The 20,719-nt window shown below is 50.0% G+C and overlaps 7 protein-coding genes across 7 annotated transcripts; 4 read left to right on the top strand and 3 right to left on the bottom strand.

Annotated features, from left to right (window-relative positions):
• Positions 1 to 1,000: 1,000 nt before the first annotated feature.
• JCM6883_007070 (glutamate dehydrogenase) lies at positions 1,001 to 3,067 on the top strand (the record flags this gene model as incomplete). The annotated part of the gene is made up of 11 exons (XM_076629568.1): positions 1,001 to 1,043; positions 1,116 to 1,190; positions 1,265 to 1,320; positions 1,420 to 1,650; positions 1,714 to 1,745; positions 1,817 to 1,984; positions 2,052 to 2,076; positions 2,152 to 2,634; positions 2,700 to 2,865; positions 2,926 to 2,980; positions 3,049 to 3,067. 11 exons carry the CDS (start codon positions 1,001 to 1,003, stop codon positions 3,065 to 3,067), a joined length of 1,353 nt encoding a protein of 450 aa, XP_076490690.1.
• A 290-nt stretch (positions 3,068 to 3,357) lies between these two features.
• On the top strand, positions 3,358 to 5,870 carry JCM6883_007069 (uncharacterized protein; the record flags this gene model as incomplete). The annotated part of the gene is made up of 6 exons (XM_076629567.1): positions 3,358 to 3,929; positions 3,994 to 4,360; positions 4,420 to 4,543; positions 4,606 to 4,769; positions 4,831 to 5,704; positions 5,764 to 5,870. The coding sequence occupies 6 exons, from the start codon at positions 3,358 to 3,360 to the stop codon at positions 5,868 to 5,870; spliced, it is 2,208 nt and encodes a 735-aa protein (XP_076490689.1).
• A 173-nt stretch (positions 5,871 to 6,043) lies between these two features.
• DBP5 (ATP-dependent RNA helicase DBP5) lies at positions 6,044 to 8,268 on the bottom strand (the record flags this gene model as incomplete). Its single annotated transcript, XM_076629566.1, has 12 exons — positions 6,044 to 6,067; positions 6,138 to 6,283; positions 6,382 to 6,640; positions 6,700 to 6,785; positions 6,855 to 7,015; positions 7,085 to 7,200; positions 7,268 to 7,441; positions 7,508 to 7,610; positions 7,669 to 7,761; positions 7,836 to 7,947; positions 8,017 to 8,193; positions 8,259 to 8,268. The coding sequence occupies 12 exons, from the start codon at positions 8,266 to 8,268 to the stop codon at positions 6,044 to 6,046; spliced, it is 1,461 nt and encodes a 486-aa protein (XP_076490688.1).
• A 148-nt stretch (positions 8,269 to 8,416) lies between these two features.
• Positions 8,417 to 12,733, top strand: JCM6883_007067 (uncharacterized protein; the record flags this gene model as incomplete). Its single annotated transcript, XM_076629565.1, has 13 exons — positions 8,417 to 8,553; positions 8,626 to 8,789; positions 8,851 to 8,948; positions 9,012 to 9,269; positions 9,335 to 10,449; positions 10,508 to 11,046; positions 11,115 to 11,201; positions 11,264 to 11,312; positions 11,381 to 11,555; positions 11,617 to 12,189; positions 12,255 to 12,321; positions 12,385 to 12,602; positions 12,692 to 12,733. The coding sequence occupies 13 exons, from the start codon at positions 8,417 to 8,419 to the stop codon at positions 12,731 to 12,733; spliced, it is 3,522 nt and encodes a 1,173-aa protein (XP_076490687.1).
• A 346-nt stretch (positions 12,734 to 13,079) lies between these two features.
• Positions 13,080 to 17,491, bottom strand: PSY2 (Psy2p; the record flags this gene model as incomplete). Its single annotated transcript, XM_076629564.1, has 8 exons — positions 13,080 to 14,034; positions 14,109 to 14,332; positions 14,437 to 14,798; positions 14,861 to 14,984; positions 15,050 to 15,999; positions 16,074 to 16,151; positions 16,237 to 16,551; positions 16,621 to 17,491. The coding sequence occupies 8 exons, from the start codon at positions 17,489 to 17,491 to the stop codon at positions 13,080 to 13,082; spliced, it is 3,879 nt and encodes a 1,292-aa protein (XP_076490686.1).
• A 175-nt stretch (positions 17,492 to 17,666) lies between these two features.
• On the top strand, positions 17,667 to 18,738 carry JCM6883_007065 (phosphatase inhibitor 2 family protein; the record flags this gene model as incomplete). The annotated part of the gene is made up of 4 exons (XM_076629563.1): positions 17,667 to 17,931; positions 18,023 to 18,295; positions 18,377 to 18,425; positions 18,522 to 18,738. 4 exons carry the CDS (start codon positions 17,667 to 17,669, stop codon positions 18,736 to 18,738), a joined length of 804 nt encoding a protein of 267 aa, XP_076490685.1.
• A 521-nt stretch (positions 18,739 to 19,259) lies between these two features.
• On the bottom strand, positions 19,260 to 20,565 carry FRQ1 (frequenin; the record flags this gene model as incomplete). The annotated part of the gene is made up of 6 exons (XM_076629562.1): positions 19,260 to 19,342; positions 19,454 to 19,636; positions 19,728 to 19,945; positions 20,030 to 20,054; positions 20,351 to 20,411; positions 20,563 to 20,565. The coding sequence occupies 6 exons, from the start codon at positions 20,563 to 20,565 to the stop codon at positions 19,260 to 19,262; spliced, it is 573 nt and encodes a 190-aa protein (XP_076490684.1).
• Between the last annotated feature and the right edge of the window lie 154 nt (positions 20,566 to 20,719).

Below are 20,719 nucleotides of genomic sequence, written 5' to 3'. Positions count from 1 at the left end.
AACGTTGGGAAACCTCCGTTTCGCAACTTGCAGAGCTTGTCGTCGCCTGGCCTCTCGCTCTGCTCCGCTTTCTGCTCCAATGGCGTGCGGAGCTAAGCTTGGACAATAACCTCGCTCATCGGGGAAACGACAGCTTGCCGGGCAGGGGCAAGCGACAGGCTGAAGCCCTCAAACCCGAGCCTCGAGATCCGACTCTTGCTGCTTGTGATGGCGCGGTTCCAGTCATGCGCTGTTCTGTATCGTACACGAATCACGACCATCGACCGGAGAGGCATCATTGGCAACTTGAGTTATTGCAAGTCACGCTCACAAGATACTCTACGAAACAGCGATATCTCAGCTTCTTGATCTCCTTTGAAGGCCTTTAATCCTCGTCGGCGTATAGCTGTCGTCGTTGGTCTCCGGGCTCAGGCTTTTGAGACCACGGGAGTCAACACAGGTCGAGAGAAACGCCTTTGACCCTGTACCTTCCCAATCCTGCTTTCCTCGTCAACCGCTACTTATCGGAGGACAAGACCAAGTTAGAATCGTGAGGAAAGCTGTTCAAAATGAGATGCACGAGTTCGTAGACCCGCCGAAGCGGTCAAAGCGGAGGAAAAGCCTTATCTGTTCGCGAGCTCCAGAAAAACTCGCCCGAGCTCTCTCCCTTCTGACGAGTACGCTCTCTCGATCGATTCATTCGACGACTCTTCTGCTGCTGGAACGGTACTAAGCTCGTTGAACGCTGGCAGTCTAGGGGAATAGCAAAGTACAGTACAACGAAGAGAGGTGAGGAAAGAAAAGTTTTCCTCTTTTTCTTCCTTCAAGCTCTGTTGCCGAAGGCTTTCGACCGGTCAAAATCGGAGATAGGCGCAACACACGATTCGATTGTAATTTGTAAATTGGCCCGTCTCAGAAATTCTTTTTCGTTTGGCTTCTCCTTCTTTCTCTCCTCTTCCCTCTCCCCTCCTTTTTCTCCCCCACCTTTCTTCACCTTCCAGCGCAGTCACCTCTATCAGCCATGTCCTACACTGCTTCCACCGTCTCCGAGCCCGAGTTCCAACGTGAGTGAACCACCTCCACCGAAAGAATTCCTTATCTAGACTCGTATACTGACTCCTCTCGTCCATCCGCAGAGGCCGTTCACGAGATCCGATCGACCCTTGCTCCTCTCTTCAAGCAATCTCCCGAATACGAGAATGCTTTCAAGGGTTAGTCGAGCTCTCCGAGTTACCCCTCCCTCCCTCCGAATGTCTTGACTGACTGATCTCTCTATCCGATCTAGTTCTCATGATCCCTGAGCGTATCATCACTTTCCGAGTTGCGTGGGAAGATGACAAGGTGAGCAAAAGGAGCCCTCTACTATAAGGAGAAGGGACAAGAGAATTCGGAAGAGATAAGATACTGATTCATTGATCTTGCTCTTCCTCGTTCCGTTAGGGTGCTTGCCAAGTCAACACTGGTTTCCGAGTTCAATTCTCTTCCGTCCTCGGTCCTTACAAGGGAGGACTTCGTCTCCACCCTTCGGTCAACCTTTCCATCTTGAAGTTCCTCGGATTCGAACAAATCTTCAAGAACGCCCTTACCGGTCTCCACATGGGAGGAGGAAAGGGAGGATCTGACTTTGACCCCAAGGGAAGGTCTGACAACGAGATCCGTCGTTTCTGTGTCGTGAGTTTTCATTCCTTTTTTTTCGCCCTTGAACCCGCTCTAAACTTGATCTGCTCGTTGTAGTCCTTCATGAGGGAACTCTCCCGACACATCGGGTACGTTTTCCCATCGAAATCTGACCATCGCTAGAATTGAAAACTGACTTTCGCTCCATTTTTGCGCTTAGTGCTGACACTGATGTTCCCGCTGGTGACATCGGAGTTGGAGGACGTGAAGTCGGATTCCTCTTCGGAGCCTACAAGTCATTCCGCAACGAATTCGCTGGTATCCTTACCGGTAAAGGATTCGACTTCGGAGGATCCAAGATCCGACCTGAGGCTACCGGTTACGGAGCGTGAGTTTCTCCTATTCTCTCCATTTCATACCGTCACTGAGAGACTGACTCGTATGATCCGATTCAGTGTCTACTACCTCGAGGAGATGATCGTACGCGATTCTTGCCCATTTTCGTAAAACGTCTCAACTCGAGCTGACCCGTTCCCCCCTTTCTCGCGAGTTTAGAAGGCCGCCTCTGGAGAAGACTTCAAGGGCAAGAAGACCCTCATCTCTGGATCTGGAAACGTCGCTCAATACGCCGCCCTCAAGGTTATCGAACTCGGAGGTGTCGTTCTCTCGCTTTCCGACTCGAAGGGTGCTCTCGTTTCCGAGGGAGACGAAGGGCTCACCAGCGAATTCATCGAGAAGGTTGCCGAGCTCAAGCTCAAGGGTGGTTACCTCAAGGACCTCTCCGCTCCTTCCGGCTTCAAGTACCACGAGGGAGCCCGCCCCTGGACTCTCGTCAAGAAGGTCGACGTTGCGATCCCTTCGGCTACTCAAAACGAGATCAACGGAGACGAGGCCAAGGCTATGGTCGCTGCTGGACTCCGATACATCGCCGAAGGTGCCAACATGCCTTCGACTCAAGAAGCTATCGACGTCTTCGAGGGTGAACGCAAGAAGGGTTCCGACAAGGCCGTCTGGTACGGTCCCGGAAAGGCTGCTAACGTGAGTCCCAAACCGTTCTCTCTCCCTATCTTCAGTTTCTGACTTCCCTTCTTCGTTCGATTTAGTGCGGAGGTGTCGCAGTTTCCGGTCTCGAGATGGCTCAAAACTCTGCCCGTCTCCAATGGTCCGAGGAGGAGGTTGACGCCAAGCTCAAGAACATCATGCAAACCTGCTTCCGCACCTGTTACGAGACCGGAAAGGAGTTCTCCGACTCTGGAGCTCTTCCTTCCCGTATGTTCTCTCCTGCTCTTTCTCAGTCTTAAAAGTCGCTTACACTCCTTTTCATTGTAGTCGTCGTCGGTGCCAACGTCGCTGGTTTCCTCAAGGTCGCCAACGCTGCCAAGGCGTGAGTTTTCTTTTCCCTGAATCTCTTTCGATTCTGCTTAACTGACAATCCCTCTTCTCTAACAACAGCCAAGGTGACTGGTTCTAAGCTTATCGCTTAACTCTTTCAACAAAATACCGCTCCGTTTCACCCAAGCGGTAACCTCGTCTTATCGAAAGCGAGTTTTTTCTTGTCCATTTTTGTGTTTCTTTGCTTTTTTATCATCCCATTCATATCCATGAGAAGTTTTTAAGGGTCTCTCTAGTCATGTTGCTTTTCCACTCATTCTGCTATTCCATTGGAACTTGCATCACTTCGAAACCATCCGTTGCGAGAGAGAGACTTTCGATGCGACGAAACTGCGCTTTCTCTCTTCGCTTCTACCTCGTATTTCTCGGATGTCGCCCCGAGGGGCCTACATACCTCTATACCAATATCCGACTCCCACACTCGCAAACTCTCGACTGTTCACTGCTGAATTCGCGTCGCCTCGACCTTCACTCACCTCGAGACTTCCACGACCTTCAGCACGTACCTTTGCAATCTCCCTCGTTACAGCCATACTCTTGCTGGTCTTCCTCTATCCTCGGCAACAACTCACGTGGCTCCAACAAGCTCTAGCGGGAGAAGGAATCGATTATCGGTTGACGTTCAATCAACTCTACTCTCAATCGGAAGCAGGATGGATCGAATACGAACCGCACATACATCAGAGCTCCAGCAAGCCATCGCACCTTGAGACTTGGGTCGACAAGTTGAGCGACGAGTGTGTCGAGAGGTTGATCGGAAGAGGGGAAATCTGTGAGACCTGGCCGAAGGAGGGATCAAGGGTCGACGCGGTATGGACCTGGAGTAATGGATCAGACCCGTTGCTGCAAGTCTGGAGAGCAGAGGTGACGGGGTCGCTGACGGGAAAAGTCTCGCAGTCGATTTCGATGGTCAGAGCAGCGAAACGAGCGAAACATTTCCGGTCAGTTCAGTTCAAGCTCACGTCGTACCATTCGTAAGTTTGATAATTGGAATCTGGCGAACAGAGATCACGACGAATTGAGGTATTCGATTCGTTCAGCTTTGAACTCGTTTTCCTCCGGTACTCTCTCCCAGTTGCACCTCCTCACTCCCGACCTCCCCTCGAACACTCTATTACGCGATGCAATCGACCCGCCGCTCGATTCGGACCGCAAAGAAGAAGGAGACCCACCACTCAGCTCGACTCGAATGGGTCAAGTTCCGACTTGGTTCTCTCGACTGAACGAAACGGACGACCCTCGTCTCACGATCACACATCACACCGAGTTCTTCGCAAATAGCTCGAATCTGCCCACCTTCAACTCGCTCTCGATCGAATCTCAATTGCCTTTTCTTTCTCAAATCGAAGCAGAATTCTTCCTCTACCTCAACGTGAGCTCAACCCTTTCTGAGCGCGCTGTCTCATCAAGCTGATGGTTCGTGCTGACCAGGACGATACGTTCCTCCTCGGACAGGATTCGCTCGTCGAAACAGACGTCGGCTCGCCTCTGCTGGGTCAGGTATTTCGCGTGCAACAAGATCTGACGGTCGGTAGCTCCGCGCCAGACGGAAAAGGTCAGTTCCTCTTCTCCCACAGCTATCAATAGCTTTAGCTGAGGGGCGAAGGGTACTTGCAGCCAGAAACCCGGAAGGAGAATGGGCATCTCTCGAACGAGCGAATTGGTTACTCGATCAAAGGTTCGGGAAACGACAACGCAACTACATAGCTCACATCCCGAAAGCGATGTCGATGCCCATCTTGCGAGAAATCGGAATGATCTGGAAAGACGAACTGGAACAAGTGAGGCTTGCTGCAGTCCCACGAGCCGAGATCCCTGACTAACGCTGTCTTTCTGCGGTAGACTGCCTCTTCCAGGTTCCGAGGACGCAACGTCGAGTTTCAGCTACCGTTTCTCGCTACGCACTACACTATCGAATCGCACCGTCAAGCTCTCCTATTCGCTTTCATCGCTGGTCGAATCGACAAAGACGCAGACGGTTCCCTCACGCTTGACGAACGACGACGAATGCTAAACGAGCTCGGATTTGAGAGAAACGAGGACGGCCACTACAACAAAGAATCGAAAGTCCTCACTCCATTCCGATCGACTCGAAACTCGTTGCCCGAACTCCTCTCACAAACCGGGCTTCGTCATCCTCGCTCAACCTCGATTGAGTGTACCTCGCTGGACGGTCACTGCTTGTCTTGGGATGACGAGGGAGGTCCGCCCGTCCGCTACGAGCAAGATTCGAACGAAGAGACGATCCACTGCAAGATCGAACTCTCCCACTGCTTCGGCGACGACTTTCTCGACTCGGCGACGATTGTTTCGACTCTCGACGTCCTCAAAGGAGTAGCGTTCCATCGACCGGAGTGTGGCGATTGTCTAATCGTTCAACTCGTTTCGAAAAGTGGTTCCGCTGGATTATCCGCCTTCCTGCCGCCAGAGGAATCGATCAAACCCTCCTCAAGGCCTCATAAGCCCTTCAACCTTCGACAGTCGAAACTCGGAGGGTCCCTCGCCATACACTTTGATTCTCTCACTCTTCCGACCTCTTCGACCGGTTCGAGACGAATCGACGCTGCGAGGGAAATCCTTCGATACTCTTACGTACTCGGAGACTCGAAGAGTATGTTCCACGGAATGAGGATCCCGAAAGCGACGGAACGAATCTTGAAAGAAATCTCGGATGAAGAAATTGCGGCAGTCAAGGATCTGACTTTCCTCACCCTCAGTAAGTCGTTCATGTTGATCATCCCAACCACGAGTTTGCTACTGACCGTAGAGGAACAGATGACGATTTCGCGAACGACCACATCTCGGAACTGGCGCAACCGATACTCAAAGACTTCTTTCAGCGAACTTGGCCGGATCCATCACCTGTTGAATCTAAGGAATAGCTTTCTTCTTAGCTGCAGGAATGTACAATTGCTGTTTTTGTCTTGTTGTAACCTTGTCACCACTAGATTGTTCTGAGTCCTCTCTCGAAACCGCAAGACTTGGTTCCCTCTCAGGAGTATCGCTCGGTGAGCCAATCCATCAAGAAGATATTGCATATCATTTACCAAGATCCTTACTTCAAGGCAGATTTCAGAGTCTGTTCAGGGGAAGCAAAAGTAAGCTAGCAGCTCAAAAGAGAGAAAGAGCGGAGAGGAAGAGTTGCTTACCTCTTCCATTTGTTCGAAATCTGACGTATCGACTCGAACGATCGGCTTCCCCAACGCTTTCCTGATCGCCTCCATGTTCTCGAACGATCTCCTATCGTGAACGAAATTGATCGAAACTCCTTGACGACCGAATCGACCCGTTCGTCCTATTCACCCGTCCACGACACGAGTCGCGTCAGTCGCAGTCCACGGGTTCAAGATGCTCGAGAAGGAGAAGAAGTGGAGGAGAGGGGAGAGAGCTCACCGATACGATGTAAATAAGTTTCAGGATCCGGTCGATTGTTCGCATCGAGAGGTAAATCGTAATTGACCACCATATTGACTTGCATTACGTCGATACCTCGAGCGATAACGTTCGTCGTGATCAAAACTTTCGTCTTTCCTTGTCGGAACGATTCCATCACGGCGTCACGATCTTGAGTTTCGAGTTTACCATGAAGGGCGACAACTTTGTGACCTTCGGCGGTCATGCGACGGGCGATCTCGTCGGAAGTGTCTCGAGTCTGTACGGAATGAACTCGCTTAGTCCGGAAGAAGCGAGCTGAGCGGGAAACAAACGTACCTTGACGAAGATGATACTTTGACCAATCGTGAGGAGGTTGTACAATTCGACCAACACTTCGTATTTGTGTCCCTCATCAGCGCAATCTGTTTTCGCACAGTCCTCTTCCGTCAACGACTGTCTGATCAACAAAGAACGAGAGAGCTCTGACTGACCCATGAAGAACTGTTTGATCGCGTCCAAACTCAACTCTTCTTGCTTGAGTCGAATCTCGTTCGCATTCGGAGCAAACCTGACGGCGAACGTTCGAACGGCTTCGGCAAAAGTTGCAGAGAACAAAACGATTTGAGGATCTTTCGCCATTCGAGTGATCAAGCTATAATCGAATTGAGTCAAAGTCAGCGAGTCAACAAGGAGAGAACTCTGATCAAGAGGGTAGACTCACTTTTTGAGAGAGATTGATTGTTCACCCATCGAACCGGATTCGAGCATGTTGTCAGCTTCGTCGAGAACGAATGCCTTGATCTCCTTCAAATCGAGTACTCTTGCGCGAGTAACCATCTAGTCACAAATACTCAAAGCTCAGCTCTGCGAGAAGCTCAGGGCTGAGAGAAGCGAGCAAACTGACATCGATGACGGTTCCAGGAGTTCCAATGATGATTTGAGCCGTCACTTTCGGCATTCCTCGTTTGACGGCATCCTTCCCGGCAAAGAAACATTCGACTGGAGTGTACTCTCCCATTCTTCGGACGACTTCGAGGATTTGAATCGCGAGTTCTCGAGAAGGAGCGATACAGATTGCCTACGATTCCACGCTCTCGCATCAGTCTCTGACGGGACTATGGAGAGAGTGAGAAGGCGAACTTACTTGAGGTGCTTTGAGATCCATGTCGACTCTGGAAAGCATTGTCAAAGCGAAAGCGGCGGTTTTTCCAGTACCAGACTGAGATTGACCGATCATATTCCGAGGACTGAGCGCTTCACAAACGTCAGTACCAGCTATCGACTGACGACAGTGGGAAAGCGCACGGGTTTTGAAGGAGAAGAGGAAGAGCACGCTCTTGGATTTTCGAAGGTTTTTGGAATCCCATCTTGTAAACTCCTTTCAACAGATTAGGATGCCTGTGAACGTCGGAGATTTCCGTATCAGAGTCATACTTCATCGAAGCCTGATGCAAGAGACCCTCGCGACGCACAGGTTGAGGTCTTCGAAAGATTTGGCGGAGAAGAGAGGAGAGTTTGGATCTTGTTGTTGATCTGCAAGAGTGACTTGTACTTCGTGACTGAAGTTTTCGAGCAGAGTCGAAGCTGTCCTCTCGTTGACTGCACAGAGTCAGTAACGTGGGAACGATGAGGTAGTTGAAAGAGACTCCTCACCCATCGGTCCCTCATCTTCCTCCTCCTCTTGTTCCTCTTGTTCAGGATGCTCAACTCCGTTAGTTTGAGGTTCGGCAGTAGGTTCAGGTTCAGCAGTTTCGGGTGTCGCGGGAGTTGCGTCTTGAGGGTTGAGTTCACTCAATCGAGAAGAGAGAGACGCGACTGCATCGGGTTGAGCTGCAATTCCGAGAGCGATTCTCAGTAGAGAGCTCTGTAGACTCTTGTAAGCGGTAAAGACTCACAGTCTGACATTGGGTCGAGTCTGAAAATGACGGAAACAGATGAAGGAATCTCTCTCTAGTCTTTCTCTCCTCTCTCTCTCACCGCAACAGAATCGATCTCGACTTACAAGCTCACGGTGTATGACAGACTTCAACAGTCTCGTCTGAATTCACCGTCGATGAAGCTACGACTAAGGAAACTTCGACTCTCCGATGTCCGAAACTTGAAGTCTTTCCAACCTCCTTTGATCGTAATCTCCATCTTGAAAGCGACTCTAGCACTCTCTATCCTCTTGATTCTCACCTATTCGAACCAGTAAGTCCTCCCCCAACCCATTCTCGACTCAGACGTTCGTAATCGCTCAACATTCCTTTCTTGCGTCGACAGTTTCGCTTCCTTATCACCTCACCCAGTAGCACTTAATGGAGCCGTCCTCGTCATCGTTGGAGCTTATCCAGGATCACCGATGGGTAAATGCTTTCAAGCAGTGCTGTTAGGAACTGCAGGATTGGCATTAGGAGTTTTGTGTTATGCGATTCTTGGCGAAGCAGGTCAGTCTCACCTCCTACTTCTACTCGAGTCGAGTCGAGGGCTCATGCATTGATGCAGTAGGTAATTCGGCGACGGGCCAGGGGTTTATCTTTGCCATGTTTTGCTATTTTCTCGCGCTCGTTCGTTATTCGGGAGCAAAATACATTTCCTTCTACCTCGTCAGTCTCTCCTCTGCTGTCTCTCAACCGGTCAGTACTCACTCGAGATCGAATTCCTGACAGTACGGGATACTCTTTGCGTTCGGAGGAATCTACTACCGCATCGAATCGAGAACGAAATTCGACAAATCCTGGTTCCTCGCGAATTTCCAAGCCTACGCCTGGGGGATTGCGATCTCTCTCGCCGTCAACGTCTTTGCGTATCCAGTCACGTCAGAACGAGAACTCAAGAAACTCCTCGTGACGAGTTTACAACACGTTTCCACTTTGGCTCATTTGAGTTGTAAAACTTACGCGAAAGAGATTACTGAGGATGAAGCGGTGAGTTCGGGTTCAGGCTCAGTAGGCTTCATCACAGTGTACTAATTCCATGACCTGGGTCACAGGAAGTGAGGCAGTTACTCGTGAAAACGATTCGATCCGACTACCTCGCCCTCGCCGCTCGATTCGAAGAAACCTCTCTCGAGATCGCCTTCACTCGTTGGTCCCTCAAACACTACCGCGACATGATTTCCTCCGTTCAAGGACTCCAACAAGCTCTCCTCACTTCCTCTTCTGCGCTCGACCTTATCGATCGATTAGATCCCGAGGGAGTCAACGTGAAACGACATTTACTCGCTCGAGTCGAAGTCGCGAAAACGTTCACGGATTTCAGACATGGAATTGATCTGGTTATCGCGGAGATTATCGACGAGTTGGAGGGTCGAAGGAGAACTTTCAATCTCTCAGCTGCCAATCGATCAGGAGGAGGAGAAGGAGGAGAAGGAGGAGGAGAATTGACCCCACCAACTCCAGGAGTCACGAGTGGACAAGTAACGCCTCATGGAGACGCTCAAACTCCTGCCGAAATACCACCCAAGAAAGTCGAAAACGATACTCCTCTCTACACGACGAAAACAACCTTGCACGACCAAAAGAAGCTCGAAACGGTCGCAGCGAAATTGAAACGAGAAGTTCAGAGGAGTCGGATGCGACACGAAGAGATTCGATCGGCGAACGCGAGTTTGAGGAGTTTACACAATTCTCCTTCGAGGAGAGGTTGGAGTCCGGCTGGCAGTCGACGAGGAAGTCCAGTAGCGAGTCCGACGAGTTCGAGACCGCAGAGTTCTTCGTTCGAGATAGAGAGAGGGAGGTGGGGAGCTTTCAAGGCGGTACTCGAGGAGAAAGCGAAGGAGAGGGAGAAAGAGGAGAACGATCGAAGTCGACCTTCGACGAGTCGACGCTGGATCGAGGAGGAACGAGAAGAGGAACCGATCCCTGGAGAACTTTCGAAGCGTCAGGAGGAGGAGTTGGAGAAGAAGGAGAAAGCGAAACTAGGAAAAGTCACGACGGATCCGAACGATGCTCGAGACGAGGAGGATTCGGTACTCATCTTCCGTAAAGCGTGGGACGCGTTCGCTCAAGCTCAAAGTGACGCTCTCGTGTCGTTGATTAAGGATGGAGCGCTCGAAGTCGACGACGAACTCCGGATCGATGTGGGAATGCCGAGTCTCAAAACGATGTGAGCTTGCTTCCTCCTCTCTCGCATCGATGGGGTACTGACCATGAGTCTCTCTCAGGTACGCTCATCGACAACCGAAAGCCTGGACTTCCTCTCTCCTTTCTTCCCCGATGACTCGCCGTCGTTCAGGCGACTCGAGTCACAGCGTTCGCTTCAGCCCAACGATCTTCACGGCCTCTGAACCGTCTGTTCGCGAAACTCCCCTGTCTCCTACCGCTCAAACGATCCCGGAAACTGTCGAAGAGGAGGGAGAAGACGGAGAAGAATCTTCGGAATCGGATCCGGACGAAGAAGACGTCGCGCCGTGTTCCGAAGCTCTCACGAAGTCCTACTCACTCCTGTTCGGTCTCGGTCAACTCACGGACGAACTATGTCGACTCCACGACGTTGTCACGCTCGAACGACCCGTCTTGATTCGACCTTTCATCCTTCAAACCCTTGTCGATTTCGTCAAGAAATTGTGGGCGCCAAAGGACGGGATGAGCTTGCAAGAAGCTCTTTCGACTCTCTATGGACGCGAGTATCGACCGGTGAAACGTCCTTGGATCCACAAGCTTGCGGACGGAGAGAAATGGCTCAGATCGCAGAGGAGTATCTGTGAGTTCTCGACGCTCATGCCTTTCTGCTCCCTTCGCTGACTTGGTCTCTTCTCTTGTTCTCGCTAGACGCCTTCAAAGTTGCGGCAGGTGCTTCGGTCTATACTGTCTTTGCTTTGGCTCCGACTCTGCAGGATCAAGTTTATCTCAGGATTGGTGGGCTTCACTTTTCTCTTGGGTCTTCTCCGTGACTGAGCTGATCGTCTATGTTCTCCCAGGCATGTTATCGAGTCTGATTACGGTTGTTGTCGCGATTCAACCAACTCTGTGAGTGGGATATGATTGAAATGTGCGGTTTGATTAGGACGCTGATTTTCATCACTTTTCCATCACAGCGGCGGAACGATCTCAACTTGGCTCTTACAACTCTCTGGAACTGGAGCTGGTGCCCTCTTTGGATTGATCACTCTCGAAATCTTTAACGACGTCGGTGGCTACCGCTTCAATCCTTACGGTCTCGTTTCGTTCGGAGCAATCTGGTTCGCCGTTGCGTCGTACTTCTTCTATTCGGTGCGTTCTTCTTCTTCGTTAGCAGCGCGAACCGAGGCTGACGAGCAACAAGTCTGCACAGCGTCCCGCTTGGTACACCGCCGGACTCCTACTTCAAACCGGTTACGGCGCAATGGTAATTCAAGAATATGTTTACAACGAAATTCCCGGTTCGATTCGACCCTACGACTCCCCTCCCCTCCGATTCGGATACACAATCGCCTCTCTCGCAATCTCGATCGGCATTTCCGCATTCTTCCAACTTTTCATCTTGCGTCAACCTGCTCGACACCGTCTCCGACTTCAACTCGCTTCCGTCACGTTCGCACTCTCTTCCTACAATTCAGTCTTCCAAGTTTATGTGAATTCTGCCGCACCAATCGACGAATCTCCGACTCCTCCCCCAGAAGCTCTCGCCTCGGTCTTCCGCGAACTCGTCAAAAGGGAGAAGAAGATTCAAGCCGATATCCTCGCCCTCGCTCCGACTTTCGAGTTTGCGAAAGTAGAGCCTAAATTCCTCGTACCTTTCAATGGTCCGGTTTTGCTTCGAATCATTCGAAGTTTACAAGTCATCCTCGATCGTTTGAGGGAAGCTCGAACGGCAATTGGAACGGCTGGGTTCAATGAGACTATTCATCGCGAATTCGCTTCTGTCGTGAGTACCTCTCTCCGTCGATCGCTCAAAGGAGTCTTCCACTGATTCCTGCTTTTCGTGTTCAGCTGTATCCTTATCGTTTGCATTCTCAACGTCTAACTCGTACTCTGTTCTACCTCGGTGCTACTTCTCGTACGTCCACCCTTTGCCTCGAGCTTCCTCCGTCTGAGCTCACTCCCTCTTTCGTTCTGTTAGTTCTCTCTAAAACCCAACTCGCTCGAGACGTTCCCTCCTCGAAATCGACCTGGCTCGCGTTCGAACGAGACGCCCTCGTCCTATCTCGCCGAATGTCGAACCGTCCGAACGGGGACATGGTACTCAAACATCCCGCTTTCTTGCGTTATTGGTTCTTCCTCGTCAGTCTTGGAAGTGTCAGTAGCGAATTGGAAGAACTCGAGAAACATCTCGGTGAAGTGAGTCCTTGTCTCGTACCTTCCCTCTCTCTCTCGCTCTCTCTTTCGCGAGGTGCGTTACTGATGAGATCTCCTCGTTGGTGTGGTAGCTTTTCGGAGATCCAGATCTCCATCATCCAGCTATCTATTAGATTTCCCTCTTTCTCTTCTCTTCTCTCCCATCTCACGTTCGTGCTTTACTTGTTGTCCCTCGACCTCCCTATCTATTACTGCATCTGCAACTTCCCTTCGATTTAGATCATACCTCTTCTCTCTCAGCTATACATTTCGCATTTCTAGAAGTTTTGCTATTTAGAATCTCTCTCTCTTTGGCTTCTGGCGCAACTACGATTCATCGTCGATCATGTTTCTCGATCGTCGTGACAGAGCCTTCAAGTGCTTGCGAGCGTGCGAAGAGTCGAGAGCTCTCTCGGAAAAACCGGAACAAACTTGATCAACGAGGCTTTTGCATTCATTTCCATTCAGCTCGAATCTGAACTAGCCCTTTTCTGTACTCGTACTACTCGGTTCTGTTGACCCAGACCCCGATCCTGATCCAAACTTTCCGAATCCCCCTTCCTTCTTCTTGTCTCCCTCTTCCTCCTCCTCTTCCTTCTTCGTATTCAGTGGTGTTGAAGCGGGAGCAGATTTCGAAGAAGTCAAAGAGGAGCCGAACGAGATCTTGAATCCACCAGGTTTCGTCGTCGTCGTCGAAGTCGGAGAAGGTTTAGTTTTCGGTGAAGACGAGGACTCTTTCTCTTTCTTGATCGTTTTCGATTTGAGTAACAATCCTCCTAATCCTTCAGATTCCTCCTCTTCTTCTTGTTTCCGTTTCAGTGCTCCTGGTAGTGGTAGCGGCGCCGAAGTCGTCAAAGACGGAGATTTTGCATTCTCTTTCGACTTTGATTTTGGAGATGTCGAGCCATTCTTCCCTTTCTCTTCCCGAATGAACCCTCCCTCCAATTCCTTCGAATCATCCACCTCATCCTCATCCATATAATCAACTAATCCTCCTCCCGCTCTAGCACCCTGAGGCCAAGTCTGACTTCTCGGTAAACCACCAACTTTCCTCCCTCCTTCTCCATCCTCGTTCTCCTCAACTTCGTCGTCCAATCTCACTCGTTTACTCTCGTTGAGTGTACTCGATAAAGAAGGGTTCGAGGTCGGTTCTCGTTTCCTTCGAGAACTGGCGAAATGATTCGAAGTCGTCGAAGTCGTCGGCGAAGATTCTTCATTCTTGATTGTTGTTGAGTCGTTATCAGAGTTAGAGAGTTTCGAAGGCGAGTCCCCTGAGGGAGGATCGCTTTTGGGGTCAACGATCGGATCGTCGTCGTCGTCATCCGTATTGAAATAAGATTCTTCTTCGAGATCCATCTTGTTGTTGTTTGTCGAGGACGAGGACGAAGATGTAGAGGAGGGCCAACCAGGTTTCGAAGTTTGTCTCGTCATAGCTCTATCAGTTGAATCCCCGCTATCAGTTCCCAAATCACGAGATGAATTCACAAGGAGGAAGATTGAAGAACTGACTCTGACATTGCTCCCTTCGTTCCATTCTCCCCATTTCCCCCTTCTCCTTCCTTTCCTCCTCCCTCACTCATAGTGACATTCAAAGTAGTCGAGGAGGGTGGAGGTTCGTTATTGATTGCCCATCGAGAAACCAAGCCTTCGAAAGTTTTGAATTTTTTCGATAATCTCTTGATTTGTTCCCCTGATCGATCCATTAGGTGGTTGATTAACCCTTTCGCGTTCGTCTGTGTATAGCCCCAAATCGATCTTCTATCAGTATCTACTCCTCCTCTTTTCGGAGAGAGAGAGAAAGAGAGAGAGATAGAAAGAGAAACGGGGAACAACGTACACCTCTGATATACTCGAAAAACTCCAAACAAGCACTCGCCAATAAATTATCCCTATTCCCTTCTTTCTCCATCGTCTCCACAACACATTTCACCAAATCATGTTTAATCAAAAACCTATTGTAAAAATCATCGTTTCTCGCGACGCAACTTCGGAAGAACCTTAGACAGGCTAATCGGAGGTGGGTATGACGAGTTAGACGAGGTTTAGGTCGAAGGAGGTTGGAGATCGAGCGGGAGAGGAGAGGGGAGGAGAGGATTAGGTATTTTGAACGGAAGGAATGGTGGGAGATGAAGAAACAGAGGAGGTCGCAGAGGTGGGAGAGGAGAGCGGTTCGGGAGGGAGAGAGATCGAGTGGTGGATCTACGATAACACGGACTGTGAGTAAGAACAGAGACAGAGGGGGAGAGGGAGAAGGAACGTACCGGTTTCTTTTCGTTCGGGGAGCTCGATTAGAGGTTGGAGGAGAGATAAAATGTAATGATCGTAGAAGTATTGGAGGAATTTCTCAGCTTCGGGATCTTCAGGTGCTCTTAATCTCGGTGGTGCCTACCCAATCGAATAATCTCAGTCTATCGTCGCTTGAGTCACAGAAAGAAGGGAAGGGAACTCACTTCTAGAGGTCCACTCTCTCCAGCAGCATCTAGTAGTACCCTCAAAGCTTCTGCCAAATGAGTCTTGATCCCCAAATCCTCTTCCTCCTTCAACGTTTCAATCAATCCTCCAAGCATCGTTTCTTCCATCAATTTCTTGTCCTTCTTCTCCTTCCCTTCTCCCTCTCCCATCTCCTCATTCTCATTCTCTTTCTCCGACTCTTTCCCCTGTTTCAAACAATACGCTCTAACGTCCTTCGCGTCCAAATCGACGACACTCATCCAAATCCCAACCACCTGACTCCTCAATCCAACATCCTTCAACTCGTTCGCGAACCTCAATGCCCTCTCCAACGCAGACAACAAGCCTTTCTCGACGAGAGTACGATATAAGGAGGTTCGGAGGGGTAGTTGAAGGTTCTTCGCCATGAGGGACAACTGGGAAAGGAATTGAATCGAATGTTGTTTACGCAGGGATTTCGATTCTTTCGAGTCCTCCTCCACCGAGGCGTTGTCGAGTTTGGGTTTCTTACTGACTCGTGTATCGGAGGAGTCAAGGAGATCTGGAGGTAATTCCGGTCCGATCTCTGTTCGTTTCCTACCCAATTCTTTTCCCTTCCCCTTCCCTCCCTCGCCCTCTTCCTCGTCTGTCAAGATCCCAAACACTTTCTTAACCAATCCTTCCTTTTCCCTCTGCCCCTCTGCTCCATTCCCTCCCGTCGTATTGCCAGTTCCTACAACTTCATTCACAATCTCTACCTCGTTGAAATAAATCGCCGAATTCAACAGACTGAACGTCGAATCCTCCAAAATCCTCGCGAGGATGACATCCTTCAAGTAATGTAATCGATGGGTTTGATGGATTTTTGACAAGAGGGATGGGGAAGAGATCGGGACGAGAGAAATGAAGGATGTGGGAGAGGAGAGGTGAGATTTGTAGGATGCTTTCATCGTCGGGAAATCGGGATCATCTAGAGTGATGTTACGGGAGTGTGAGTAAAGAAGGGAAGCATGGGATAGGGGGAGAGGAAGAGGAGGGGCGTACATTCGAGAATTCCAGCGACTCCGAGGATTAATTCGTCTTTGAGGACTAGTTCGAAGATTGAATTATCGTTCAGCAGCACTAGATCCCACGTACCATCTCAAAGAGTCAGTCGTCATCGCTCTTTCAAGAAAGGGTAGAGAGGATAGAAAGAGTAGAGTCTCACGAATCGTCTGCATTACCCTACACAACGCATGCAAATCCTCCAAACTTTCCAAATCTTCCGCCTCCTCATGAACCTTGATCAACCCCTCGATAAACCCAGTTTTGATGATTTGTATCGCGAGTCTTTCTCGGGAAACAGCAGTTTTCGAGAGGTATCGGATCGTACCTTCGAGTTGGGGGATTGAACCGAGAGTTGGTGCGGGGAGTTGGGAGGAGAGAGTGGAGGCGGGAGTGAAGTTGGCGTGCATGGGGAAGGAACGAGGGGAGGACAGTGAGGGAGAGGGGGAAGAGGAGGAAAGGAGCATCGCTTGTTCCGCTAGAACGCACTCGAAACTATCTGTCAATTGAGTTCTGACGGAGAGTAGAGAAAAGGATAGGGTGTTACCGGTGAATCTCCTGGCCGCTTTAATAAACTCCCACATCTCTGCGCATCCCGTCGAAGTCGCGAAACTCAACGCCATTTCCATTTCCCCTTCCTCCCCTCCGTTCGTTCCATCCGGTCTCTCTGTCCAAACGATCAACGTATCCTGTTGTCTCTGATAACCCCCAACATCCAAAGTCTGACCCCCTTCTTCACTCGATTCCAACAATTCCTCCTCCTCTTCGAAATCCTCTGAATAACCCGGTGGATAAGGTTGTACCCTCGTCCTCAAAATCACATTCTTCTCATCATCGTCCTCCTCGTCGTCTTCCTCACTCTCACTCTCTTCCTCCTGCTGCTCCCCTGTCCCAGTTTTCGTCGGAGAAATTGAGGAAGAAGATTTCGTAGGTTTTTCTCGTTTGACAACGATCCAAGCTCCTTCTTTCGCAGGATCTACTGCTTCTCGTTTCTTCCCTAAATCTTCCATATCCCCGGGAGGAGACTGAGAGTGATTCAATACGCCTCGACAAGTTCCAGTACCCAAATCGACCCAGGCATCATCTTTCAATTTGTAGACCTTGACGCGTCGACTAGGCGGTGCGTTACTCCCTCCTCCTCCTCCTGATGGGGTTGTTGAAGTTGAGGGGGATGAGGTGGGACTGGCGGATTGAGTAGGAGATGAGGAAGTGGGAGTTTGTTGTTGATCATCGGGCTCGGAAGGGGAGACTCGTTCAGGAGTTGAAGGTCGTTCAACGGGTTCAGGAGGGAGATCCGTAGTAGTAACGACTGGGGAATCTGGTGTAGGTACTACTGTCGAATCGCTAGTGCTAGTAGTAGGTTGGTCGTGTGAATCTATGCGTTGATTAGGATCCGAGTCCTCGACTCCTTCGACCATTTCGAGGTAAGACGCCTGGTCGACTCCTTTCTGCAGGACTCTCGCTTGATGAATGTGGTGATCGCGAGGCGTGAGCGTATGAGGAAAGAGGAGAGAGATGACCTCAACTTGGGTCGCGTTCTCCATCTCTCTCTCTTCTCCTCTTCCCCAACTCAGGCGACTCTCGCATTCGGCCATGGATATTGATCGACCCACTCCCTCTCGTTCCTCAACCCTCTCCCAACCCCCTCGCGGGATCCTCAAGAACGCCAACTCCCACTCCTCCTCTCAGTCTCACGCACAAGGTCAAGGTCACGCATCATCGGGACACGGTCTAGCATGGGACGAAGCAAACTTGTCTCTCAATGAAGTCCAAAAGGATTCAACGATGAAAATCACGGAACCTAAAACTCCTTATGTTCGATACAATGCTGAAACCGATCAGGTCATGGATCTTGACAGTCAGTCGTCCCTCTCTCTCTCTCCTCTCTCTCACCTCCTCCGTGCTTTGAGGATGGGAGCTGATGCAAGGAATGGGGAGAGTGTTTGTAGAGATCCCGGGATTCGAATTAGGACAAACTTCACTCGGTTCCCCTCCACTCTCTTCCTCTAGCTCTTCAACGAGGGATAACAGTGGATCTAGAAGAGGTTCAGAAGGTTCAGAGAAGATGGTTAGGGTTGAAAGAACTAATTCGTTCAATTCGGAAAAGAGTGCTTCTGATGGGGTATCCTCAGATTCAATGGTACTCGACGGAGAAGCTGGAGCGACGAGTGTAGCAGCGACGGGAGAGAGTAGTGATGATGAAGAACCTCAGGATGAAGAAAGTACGTTCCTCCTATTCTCTTCCCTACAACTCTCGAAATTGAAAATTGAGAACTGATGGGTTTGTTGGCGAGCGCTTGTAGCTAAGGAACATCGGAAACAATTCGCCCAAAAACGAGGTCGACACTACAGGTACGATCTTCTCCCTTTCCTCTTACCTCTCCCGTCCCCGATCTCTCATCGCTGACGAACAAAAAACCTGCTTTCGTCTGTGTCACTTCTGAGTAGTAACGAAGCGGAAGCTATGAAACGAGCCCAAGCCCTCATGGCTTCCGAAGACGACGACGATGACACTCCTGCGAACGACGGAGCAGCGAATGAGGAAGCGATCGATAGTGAGGAAGAAGAAGATAGTTTACCGGTACCGAATGGCGCCGGCGTTGAGAGACCACCTGTACCGGAAATTCCGGCGAGGTTTGGAGGAGGTGGAACAAATGGAGTCTAGCTGAAGAGGAGACGGTGAGAGGTGAGAGGGAGTTAGTCGGTTGGACGATTGTTTCATTTGGAGGTTTTTCGTCTCGTTTTCTGTGCTGTTTCTCAGAGGACTTCTTTCGTTTTCTGTTTCTGTTACCGCGACGCGGGCTGTTACATGTGTATATACCTTTCCCTTCTCACTCTGTATGATCTATAAATTCAGTGCCCCTTTCTGAAACAATCTTTTCGAACGGTTCGAATTCTTCAACCTCAAGTTCTAGATCTCAGCTCTCAGCTCTCAAAGGTCCTTTCCGTATCTGGTCGAGATGGATCAAGGGAGCTTCTAACGTCTTTGTTGATAGATAGTGTTACAATAAAATCTGCAGAATGAGCTGAAGACTTTGCAAGAGAGGGCAAAACCGAAACTTCGTTGGTGAGAGCAAGTGAAAACTGAAAATCGAGAGAGTTGTAGTAGATGGGGTTGTTGGGGTTGATAGTTGGTTACAATATTCGAGGGACAGGTAGCCGAGGTCTCTAGAGAGTGATTGAGGTTTAGACGAGACCGTCGTAGAGGGAGAGAGCTTGAACGATTGTCGGATCTTTCTTTGAACCTTCTTTGAACTCTTCGAACGTGACTGTCCACACACAAACAAGCGTCAGCTCATGGATTCATGTTCGGGCAGAACCGCACAGAAGAAGAAACCTCGAGGAGGAAAAAGAGAGAGAGAGAGAGTTGGAGAACTAACGTTGATGATCCTTATTCAAATCCATCAATGCGAAAATCTTGTTGACCCTCTTCTCTGCCGTATCTTCATCCGAAGGCAATTTAACCATATCCCCCGTCATGTCGTAGATCGATTGAACGATTTTCAACATTTCTTCGTACGTGATTAGTCCATCATTGTTGATATCGTATAATTGGAAAGCCCCTACACATCGCGCCCACGATCTCATCTCTGCGTCAGCTCGAACAAAAGAAGGGAAGGGAAAGGAAGGGAGACGGGAAAGAGAGGAGCGGACATTGTAATTTCTCATCCAATTTCCCCCTACTCGTAATACTCAACGCTCCAATAAATTCCCTGAAATCAATCGTCCCATTCCCATTCTTATCAAACACTTTGAAAACATGTTGAGCGAACGCTTTCGGGTTTCCAAAGGGGAAGAATTGTTTGTAGATTCGAGCGAATTCTTCTTGGTTCAGTTGACCAGAGGGACAATCTTTGACGAATCCTTTGTACCTACACACGTTGAAGGGGGAGTCAGTCAGGAAGGGAAAGATGGGAGGGACGAAGAGAGGAGGAGGGAGGGAGAAGGGAACGGACCATTGTTGGAGTTCTTTCTTGTCGACTGTTTTCGATTACGATCATTCGTCAGTCACTCGCTGCTCTTTCCGAATTCCTCCTCTGTTCCTCGTCGTCGTCGGTCCTCGCGAATCAACGCGAGTTCTCTACCTCCAAACCTTATTTTCCCCTCTCTCTTCCTCCTCTTCTCGATCGCTTGCCTCTGCCCATAAGCCCTCTCCCACCAGCTGCTCCTTCCCTCGATGCGCGATATCCGAATAGACCGTCTCAACCCAAAAAACGAGATCGGGCAGGCGGTGCATCTTCGCCGAACTCGAGAGAGCGAGAGAGCGATCAGCTCACAGTAGGTATTACGCTGTAGGTCTTGAAGATCTTCGGGGGATAGTTTCGATTGTGATTTACCCTGTCCAAACGCACACGAAACGAATGAGGTCAGCGAGACGCCGAGAATGGGAGATGAGGGGGGGGGGTGACGAGATGAAAGAGAGAGAGGGGGGGAAGAAGTGAAAGCGAGGAGGGGTTGCCAGCGCTCGGGCGGAGCAGAGAGTGCTTACCATCTTGACTAGCGGTAGTTAGGAGTAAGGGTCAAAATGGGAACGAGAGGGAACACGAGCCGAGCGAATCTCTTCCAAGAATTGGAAATTCTTCATCAAAACTTCGCTTCTCTTGCTCTCACCATTCACTGCCCTCACAACTTTCAACGCCCTACAG

The sequence above is a fragment of the Sporobolomyces salmoneus genome (genome assembly GCF_050403485.1).
Source record: "Sporobolomyces salmoneus JCM6883 DNA, S_salmoneus_JCM6883_v1_ctg5, whole genome shotgun sequence".
In the NCBI taxonomy this organism is placed as follows: domain Eukaryota; kingdom Fungi; phylum Basidiomycota; class Microbotryomycetes; order Sporidiobolales; family Sporidiobolaceae; genus Sporobolomyces; species Sporobolomyces salmoneus.
The sequence above is the reverse complement of the archived record's forward strand: the minus strand, read 5'-3'. Positions and strand labels throughout refer to the sequence as shown.